This window comes from Apis laboriosa, unplaced genomic scaffold (assembly GCF_014066325.1).
Source record: "Apis laboriosa isolate Shangri-la unplaced genomic scaffold, ASM1406632v1 scaffold71_cov137, whole genome shotgun sequence".
NCBI lineage: Eukaryota > Metazoa > Arthropoda > Insecta > Hymenoptera > Apidae > Apis > Apis laboriosa.
Window position 1 is genome coordinate 1434454 of NW_025224229.1, and position 11013 is coordinate 1445466.

At 17.5% G+C, this 11013-nt stretch overlaps 1 protein-coding gene across 1 annotated transcript; it reads right to left on the reverse strand.

Annotated features, from left to right (window-relative positions):
* Nucleotides 1-219: 219 nt before the first annotated feature.
* Nucleotides 220-6831, reverse strand: LOC122719230. The gene is made up of 4 exons (XM_043944881.1): nt 6705-6831; nt 5080-5279; nt 3461-3604; nt 220-348 (listed from the first exon to the last, which is right to left on the reverse strand). Exons 1-4 carry the CDS (start codon nt 6709-6711, stop codon nt 262-264), a joined length of 438 nt encoding a protein of 145 aa, XP_043800816.1. The 5' UTR covers nt 6712-6831; the 3' UTR covers nt 220-261.
* Nucleotides 6832-11013: the final 4182 nt, after the last annotated feature.

Sequence of the window (11013 nt, forward strand, 5' to 3'; positions counted from 1 at the left end):
TAATTGTTTTAATAATCAGATTTTATATTTTATGTAATAATGAATTTTCTAATAATGACAGAAAAATAAATTCTCATCATTTACATGACAAAATATATTTTCTTTTTGCAAAATTATAAATTTAAATTAATTATACATATGTATATTTCTGATATTTTATAATTCAATTTTATAATGAAATTTTAGAGATTCAGGCAAAAAATAAAGAAAAAATAATCATATATTGCAGTAATTTTTTATTTGCTTCGTAATATTTATAAATTAATGTAATACCAGCACTTCGTAATCTCTCAATGGGATTTCTCTGCCTTCATAAGGTACATATATTACTCCGTGACTTCTATGTATCTATAAATAAATATTTAATAGAACTGAGATATAATAAATCCAAATAAAGAGGAAAGAAATTTTTTATTTAAAAGCTTAAAAACGGAAAATAAAATTAGAAATTTTATTATTAAAAGAAATTTTATATATCATAATTTTAAAATGATATATTTATAATGTTATATTATAATATAATTAATTATAATATAATTCATGATATGATTCATTACCTTTTGTATTGTAGAAATAATCATCGACATTGGTTTAAAATAGAATTTATCAATTCATTATAATTAGGAAAAAAAATATTATTGAGAATATGCATAAAATTTAATATCTATCTTAATTTATTTGAAACTTCATTTTTTTTGTGAAATATAAAAGGATATAAAAACCTTTCATCAGTTCATAATAATTATTTATAAAATAATTCTTCTTATCGATTTCTTGTAATATCTTATCGAGAGATATGAACAATTTTTCCTTATACATATGTTGTTCGGTTTTCGAGTTATAAGCAAAAAGAAGTTCGTTACTATTTAATTAATTCTTCTATGTACATGATATTTTTAATCTTTTCTATATGATCGTTGATTTTAATCGATAACTATTAAATATAATAGCCATGAACCATTGTCGCGTCGATGCATTTAGCGTGCAGCATGTGCAACAAGTGAATGAAGAAGTTAAGATTTGACATAATTAAAATTATGTTAAATTAGATTAAATTAAGTTGAATTTAATAATGCTTACTTAAATTAGTAATACTAATCTATTATGCACAATTTTTATTTTGCGAAGGATAAATCAATTTTTATTTATACAGATATTATAAGCTACTAAAAAAATAAATTTAGATTTGAATAGATTATTTAGCTGTCAAAGCGTATTGGCAATCGATATTAACTAATACTAAGAGATACATTGCCATAATTATAATAAAAAAAACATTTATTATAAAATTATCGACAATTTTTTACGAATCTCAGAAACTAAAATTAATCGATGCTAATAGGAAAAAATTGTTCAGAATATTGAATTTAACAATGTTTTTCAAAGTTTTCAAAGTCATTAAAATCAGAGAGAAGAATTTTTTTATAATAATAAATATTATTAATATTCATAATTATTCTGTTTCTCATTAGAACATTATGAATATTTTAAAAGTGTCATGATATTTTATGTTTTTAATGATTGCAATATTTAATTAATAAATTGAAGTATGAAAAATTTTCTTTAAATTTTTTTCCCTTTTTCTTTCTAACAATATACTATATATAATAATATCAATGATTATAATTATAGTCATAATCATAGTGAGCATTTTTATTCGAAAAAATATGTTTGTTTGTATGTAAACTAAACAAATGTTTAAATTAAATTTTCTTAAAAATATGATTTTATAAAAATAAATATTTTTTCCTTTTTTTCAATAATTTTATAAATATAATATTTTCGATAATAAATAATAATTTTCTGCTTGGTTATATTAATTATATTAATACTAGATATGAGATATTATATAATTTGTAAGTACTTTTTATTTGATATAAATAATAATGATAATAAAAAACACATAATTTTTTTTCTAAAATATTGAATATCTTTTTATTACTTAATAATATATAATTATAATTATTTTTTAAGTTGAATTTACATATTTCATAAGATAATAAATTTGAAATAATTTTAGTATATAATAAAATAAATTTTAATTGAAATATATATTTATTAAGAAAGATAACAGGTACAAAACAAATATTACACTACAAAAAATAATTTAATAATTATGCAATAAATTAATGCAAAATATAAAAATAAAATTTTTTTTTCCTATTCATGAATTCTAATAGCCAGTAAAACTTGTCTTGTATAATATTTAAACTAATAAAATTAATATTTATAATAAATTCATAATATCTTAATTTGATCAATAAATTTTTTTATTAGTGCAAATTACTTAAAAATTATTTTAATAGCATTTAAAAATTTTGTTAAATAATTTAAGTAATACAACTTTTATTTTCAGTATTTCTTATTATATAAAAATAATTTTATATTAATTATTAATATTTATTATAGATGAAGAAATTATGAAATATTATAGATGAAGAAAATTTGGTTTTCAATTTGAAATAAATTAAAAAAAAATTATTATTTTGCAAAAATTCTTAATTTATATTTCACATTTTTATTATTTTTTCAAATAATAATTTTTCATTTTGAATAAATTTACAAGATTCGAGAAAAAATATTAAAAATTGATATTTTAATAAAAAAAATAATAAAATATATTTAAAAAAATCAAAAAATTAAAAATTCAAATCTCTTATTATTTCAAAAATTAATTTTACTGGATACATTATTTTTAAATATTAAATTTGAAATAGAGATCTTTTTTTATTATTAGAAAATAATCATACAATTTTTTTGTTCTATCTTAATATACAATATAACTTATAAAATCTATTATCAATTTTTATTTAAATTACTAAACTAAATGTCAATTGTTATCAATGTCATATTATTATTTTATTTTAATAATATAAAGATACAAATTATATTAAAATAAAAAATTTATTTCATTTCATTTTGTATAAGATGATAAATTTCATAATGAAATATCTTTATCTATATATTTGATATGAAAAATATCATATATCTAATGATATATCTAAATATTTTTGTGCAGAAACTTTAGATTAGGATTCTTTCGATTGATGAATGAAAATAATAGATGATTAAAGACATATCGATTTCAATTTATATTTATTCAACTAATTAATTATAATGATAAATTTATTAATTCTGAAATTGCTGCAACTATTTGCATAATTGAGATCTGCTGAACTAATAAAAATAAAAATCTAAATAAAAATCTAAATAGAAATTCAAACATAACTCAAAGATAACTTTCTTCAATGATTGAAAAAGTATCAATGGATCGAATAATGCAATCAAAATAAAATAGATACATTTGAATGACTATTACAGATCACTAAAAAACAATATTTTCTTATATAAACCTAAATAAAATATAATAAAGAAAATTTATTTTTTAATTTTCTGTAGTTTCTGTTATTTCCATAGAAAATTTATGTATATATATATATATAAATTTATATTCACATACCTTTCCTACACATGGTACACCATTTTGATATGCTCGACCAACAAAAAGTATTTCTCCTTCTACCGTTCTTCCAGCTTCAATTGCATCTGGCGGAACATGACCATTACTCGATGGAATCCACCGAAAATCGGCGTGCATCAATATCTACAAATAAAAAACTTTACAAATATATGTATATTTATTATTTAAACATTTAAAAATCTCAATTAGAGGAAATAAAACTCATTCATCATTTTTCAATTCTTTTAAAATTCTGTATAAATAAATAGGAAATTGTAAAATTATATTTAAATATCGCTAAATATCAATATCGACAAATGTATGAAATACAATTTTTATATTTTGAACATTATAGATAATATAATAATTTTTAATAATCAAATGCAATAATTTTTACTATATCAAATGATAACATCGAAATTTTTATTTATTCATTTTTTTTTTTTATATTAAAAATTCAAATTCTAGTTCATGTTCAAATTGAAGAATTTTTTGAAATTAAAACACGTAACGTGTTTTTCATGAATATTCATTAAAAATTGTTAAAAAATTAACAAAATTGTATTTATATTAAACATTTTAAAATTTTGTTAATTATCATGTTAATTATCATATCATTAATGATATATGATGATATATAATAATATATAATGATATATTTTATTAATAGTCATTGATAACCAAAATTAATAAAACCATTTAATTTATTCAAAAGCATTATTCTTATTAAGAATTATAGAACATATTTATTATGTATTATAGTGCATAATAATTTAATTATTATAAATAAATAATAATATATATTTATAATATATATATATATATTATTATAAATAATAATATATAAATAATAATAATTAAATTTTTTTAATGTAACACACAATAAAGATGTACTGATATTATAAGCAAAATATATAAATCTCTTGACATTCAATGTATTTTAAATATTTTTCATATAACTAAGTTACTTAAAATAGACTAAAATGTTGATATTTGAATTTTGTGTATTTGAATCATCGATTATCCGAACATGAGGTGAGTCACATATGTAAGTATATATTTATATAATAGATTGCAAAAATGTCCCTAAATATTTTATATTTAATTTTTAACATATAATTTTTTATATTCTATTTATCTGTTTTCCTCTTAAACAACTAAACTATTATTATAAAATAAAATAATAAATAAAAATATTAAATATAAATAAAAATTTATATTAAATTGCTGTTATTAATATATAATTTTTCGAGTACTCAATATAAATATTTCTGAAACTAATTAAACTATTAAACTAGTTTAAAACTATTTTAACATGTTATTTTAACATTAGATAATAAACATGTTTATTATCTAATATTGTTTACATATTGTGTATAATATGTATTCCGATGATAATTAAAAGTAATTTATTTATGATTAAGCATTTTTCTTATTAAATATGTAATAAACATGAATATGTGAAAATTAGCTAATTTCTAATTATTTATATTCAATTTTAATTCTTTGTAGTTAATTATCTGAAAAACTATTTATTTTTATTCAATCAATTTATTTTCCAAGTTCAAATATTCAACGTTCTATTGTAATACAGTTTTAATAATAATATATAATTTTACCTCAAATTCATGCTTCATATGTTCTTTTCCGCTATGAGCGACATAAGCGACACCATGTTCTGGCTTCACCTTAGCAGGAAGCATATCACCATTATGGTAAGCACGTCCAACAACAAGTATCATACCATCCAAGTCCTTGCCAACTGAGATCATTCCAGGTACGAAGTAACGAGCACCCGTATACCTAACCCATTTATATCCTATAACAGAAATCAATATCGATAAAACCGAATGTAGAAATGTTTTTTACATTTGAATAGAATCACTTATTAGATTTAAGTAAATTATTTTATGTATAATTAATGTATTTTATGTATAATTTTTATTAACATATAAATATTTATATAAATTTAAAATTTATAGCAATTAATAGCAATTAATTAATTGGGAATATTAATTTAATTAGAATTAAAATCATTATAATAATTACACATACATATTATATAAATAAACTGAACTATATAAAAAAATAAATATCAATTAATGTGTCTCTTTGTATTCATCATATAGAAAAAGAAATATGTTTACAATAATAAATTACTGATTACAATTTACTGATTACATTATTTAATCAGAATATTTATATAATGTATGAAAGTAATAATGTTTTTATGTTATATGCTCATATCTTGTAAATTCTAATCGTATAATTTTATGAAGTTATTACAAAATTTATAATGTAAATAAAATATAAAAATGGATACTCAAATATATCGATTTATTAAAAAAAACTTAATTTTAATTTAAATCGTGGACGACAATTAGCAATATTTTTTTTAATAAAATAAAGTTACAATGTATAATAACAAGAAGATGAAAAAGCGATTTAATAAAAAAATTTAATTTGTAAATTTGATTTTCATCTTAATATAAACTTGATAAAACAATTTATAAGTATTAAACAGAAAGATAAAAAGACAATATAATAAAAATCAAAAAATTAAAAGACATAATAAAACAAAACAAATTATTAAATAATGTTATAAAAATTAATTTAAAAAAGAAAAAATTTAAAGACATTGAATATTATGATAAAAGTATTAATTAAAAAAGATACATTTATAATATTACTAAAAATTCAGTAGAGAGAGAGAGAGAGAGAGAGAGAGAGAGAGAGAGAGAGAGAGAGAGAGAGATTTTATGCTTTTTATTATTGCTTTTTTGTTTCTATTATTATTTTTTTAATATTATCACAATATCTAACATTTTTCTGATAATGTTTTTATAGAAATTCTGTCTATTATACACAATAATATATCAAATATTTTTCTTTTTTATTGAGAATATGAAATTTAAGAAAACAATCAGCAATTCTACTGTTCCATAATTTTATACGATTTTTGAATATAAGCCTTTTTATTTCCTTAATTCATCGTAAAATATTTTATTTGTTTTGAATTTTTTATTATTTTATTATTTTTATTAGTATTATCTTTTACTTTTATTATTATTATTTTATTATTGTTATATTATTACTTTATATTTATTATTTTTATTTATTTTTCATCATTTATAACAAATTATATATATAATTATTATTTTGTTCCTCATCAGATACACAAAATACTGTTTAATACATTATATAAACTATTATATTGTACAAAATATATTAGATAATTACTCACCAGGCATTTTTATTTTTGTAGCACTATTTTTATAAAATTAAAATTTTTCTTAAATTGCGTATATTAAATGTACGTAGTTTCGACACGGTACGTTGCTTATTAAACGTATGGGCGTAAATGTTTTATTCTCTTTCAAGTTATCAATCTTATCGTCAATGCATTATATCAATTACGATATAGTGTCTCTAAGATTGAATAATTGGAAAAATTCTTATTGTCAATGCCGATATGAGTCAACTTAGAGAGTTCGGAATAAAGGAGAATAAAAGAAAATAAGGAAGGAGAATTAAGACGATTAAAATAAATTTTTCAAATTCTTTATATCTTTTTAATGAACTTTTTCTTTATGTCTTTTTATTAACCTAATTATGAGATTTTTTTTGATAAAAATAAGAAATCAACATAAAAAAATAATACCAAATTATATTATATTTTTTAAATATAAAACATAATATAATTTGAATTGTACTTGTATTTTTTTCATCTAAATATAATTTATATTATTTTAAAAAAAATATAATAATATAATTAGATATAAATATAATAATATATCTCACAACACAAAATATATACATAAATATAATATTGATAAAAAGTTTGATTTAAAAATAAAAAATAGAAAATTTTTGTTATTATTTTTATTAGTATTGTCTTTCCTGTTAAAAATAGTAAATATTGCAAGCATTAATATCACAATATTGTAAGTTTTTAATGTATCAAGCGATCCCTTGATTCAATGACAAATCATTCCTTAATGATGAATCATTGCAGCTATATAAACTGATCTTGTAATTATCAAACATTTACTATGCAGAATGTATTTTGGAGAAAAATAATTTTTCTAATTATTTTTTTATTTTCATTAAGAAAAATTTTGTATTGTTAATCCTTCCAGGATTAAATTTTTTTTAAAGATTATGAAAATTTTTTTTTCAATATCAAATTTTATTAATAATTATTAAGAAAAATATTTTTTTTTGTGGAAAAATATAATATTGTGAATTATAATATAATATTGTTTAATATTTATTTTATCAAAAAGAATCTTATTTAATAATTTGAAATATAATTGAAAAACAATAATAATAATTGAAATACATCGAGTATATAAAGATTAATATTTTTTCATTTTATAAAAAGCAGATAATAGAAATATTATATATATATTATATAATATTATGTAATATTTAATATATCTATTATTCTATATTTATGTTCATATTCATATTTCTTTTCGAATTTATGTATAGAGGTTACTTCAGAAAAAAAATATAAACCTTCTCGTGGATTCAACAGAAAAAAATATTATATAATATTTAATATATTTATTATGCAATTCTATATCTAGGTTCACATTCACATTTTTTCTCGAATTTATGTATAGAGGTTACATCAGACAAAAATATAAACCTTCTCGTGGATTCAATAGAAAAAAGTTATTTAATAAAAAACTTAATAAAAATAGGAAAAATAATTAAAAAAATAATTTGTAATCAACTATGTTGATTATTCCAACTAAGAAAACTGTATACCATTTTACATAGCTATCTTTTTTGATTGTGAGTTCTTCTATTACATTCTTGCGATTTATATTTAAAATGATATATATAAATAAATAATATTTATATATATCTACTGTATCTATCAGAATCGATCTCGAAACTGATTATTCGATAATGGTAGAAAATATGTATAACTCCATTTTCTTCTTATAATTTAAGCTATAAAAAACTGCATTTTTTTGTTGGAAAAAATAATTCTAAATATAGTATAAATATCTATAATCTATTTATAAAATATTCACATTAAAAGAATTCAATCTATCTCAATTTCTTCTATCTTATTTTTTTTATGAACTTGCATGTTTTCGTTTTATTATTTATCTAAATAAAGATAATAAAACTTAAGACATTTTTTTATTTATGCACATTTTATAATATAATATAAATATTAAATAATCAAGTTTTAATTCATTGCTTGTTGATAGAAAATATATAATAAAATAAAAAACAATTTTCAAATACATTAATATATTTATCATATTCAATTACTGTGAATTCAGAAAATAATATTTCCAAGAAAATTCTTATAAGAATCTTTGAAAATCTGAATGAAAATTTTTTTTTTTAATTCTTATTCTTCTTAGGCTAAATTGCTTCTGAGTTCGTATTATACAGATAATATGTTAATATATTATAATATAGAGTAGAACATCTTTGGAAGATTCTAAATCAAAATAAACACAAAAGTTGGTATAGATAAATGTTGATTGAGATTTATTTATTGCATTATAATTAAATTAAATTATGCATATTGGCATTAAATGAATAAAGATAGAGCGAGACAAACACATTAACCATGGTTAAAAAGTTCTTTCACTTTATTTGTATCTCATTTTGTATAATATAAACTTCAATTGCTTATAACTTAATAAACAATCAATATTTATATATATTAACTTCGTACAACATTTTATATTAACTTTTATGTTTTTTTATTTTCTTGAAATTAATTTCTAAAAGAATTTTATGAATATATTAACATTCTAATTATTATTATATATTAATTATTATTATATATTATAATATTATTATATATACTATAATTTAATAATAGTTAAATAACAATAATTATAATAAATAGTTTATAATATTTGTCTATAATATTTGTATTAAAAGAAATTTCTGATTAATTTATTTTTATATAGACAAGAAAAATTAAAGAAGTGATGATGACAAAACAATATATAATAGATAAAGTTTTACTTATCGTATTGCTCTCTCATTCTGTCTTTATCTCATTTTACAAAACTATATACATATATTATATTTTTAACATTCCATATATAATACATATAGTATATATAAGTATATATAAAGTATGTATATGTATATGTATATATATATATATATTTATTATACATATGTATAATAAATAATATATGTATTTATTATACGTATGTATATGTATATGTATATATATGGAAGAAGGTGGGGCATAAGGTGAGTTGCACGAAGAGGAGGGTTGCTTACGGGGATCGAACACGACATTTCGTCTCGAAAAATATTAAATCTGGAGACACGATATATTGGAGATTCCATCGGAGAGATCGATAGGATTGGTGGTTTAATTGGAACAAGTTTACAAGTTTTGAATCTAGANACACATATCATCACACAGAATCACATATTTTTTTATGACTAAATTTATGTTTCTTTTTATTGAACTGAAACTTTTGATTCCTTTAATTTTTAGATAATCTTGATATTTTTACAATATTTAAACAATTTAAACAATAATAATATATTCAATTATATATAAATGAATATCAAAAATAGTAAAATAGTAATAATAATATATAATAATATAAAATAGTAAAATAGTAATAATAGTATATAATAATATAAAATAGTAAAATAGTAATAATAGTAAAATAGTAAAATAAAATAAATCACTTGTTCCTATTTTGACTACTTTTAATATGAAATATGAAATTATTTTTCCTTTTTTTTTTAATTAACTATTGTCAATTTATTTAGTTTGTATAAAGAATTGAATATATTTGTATTATTATATTATTAAAACTTTTTGATAATAAGAATTTTTTAATATTAATAATAATTTGAATTATATTATTATTAGTAAAAGAAATGTCTATAAATTGAATAAGATTTAAAATAATATGATCAAAATGATAATAATATCCTGATTAAATTCCTTTAGTAACTACTGTTTTATTTATGTTTCTATGAATCTTTTAACATCTAATAAATTATTTTATGTACATTTTATGTATAATAATAATATAGAAATATATGTATATATTAATATAGAATTATTATGTATATAATAATATAGAAAATAAATTATATTAATATTAATTATAAATAATATTTATATTTATATATAAATAATATTTATAATTATATAATTATAAATAATATTTATATTTATATATAAATAATATTTATAATTATATAATTATAAATAATATTAATAACAATACTATGATTGAAATACTATGTTTTATAATTCATTTTATTAAAAAAGATAAAAATTTCATTTGATTAACAATTCGTGAATTTCTATATTTCTATATTATATTTCTTTAATTTGAAGATTTCAGAAATTTTAGAAATTTCGCTTTCTATAATAATGATGAAGAATCTAAATAACAAAAAATCTGAAGAAAATATTTATAATTAAATCAAAATTTGATTGATAGAATTAAAATTTAGTGTCATAAATAATATCATAATTATAAATATTTTTTAGCACAGATAGTATAATATTTCTATAATTTTGTTTT

Excerpts from the sequence above, each read along its gene's own strand:
- LOC122719230 (XM_043944881.1), bottom strand. Across the intron at positions 3,605-5,079 it reads ATATGAAGCATGAATTTGAG|ATATTGATGCACGCCGATTT; the intron begins GTAAAATTATAT and ends TTTTATTTGTAG. Across the intron at positions 349-3,460 it reads GTGTACCATGTGTAGGAAAG|ATACATAGAAGTCACGGAGT; the intron begins GTATGTGAATAT and ends ATTTATTTATAG.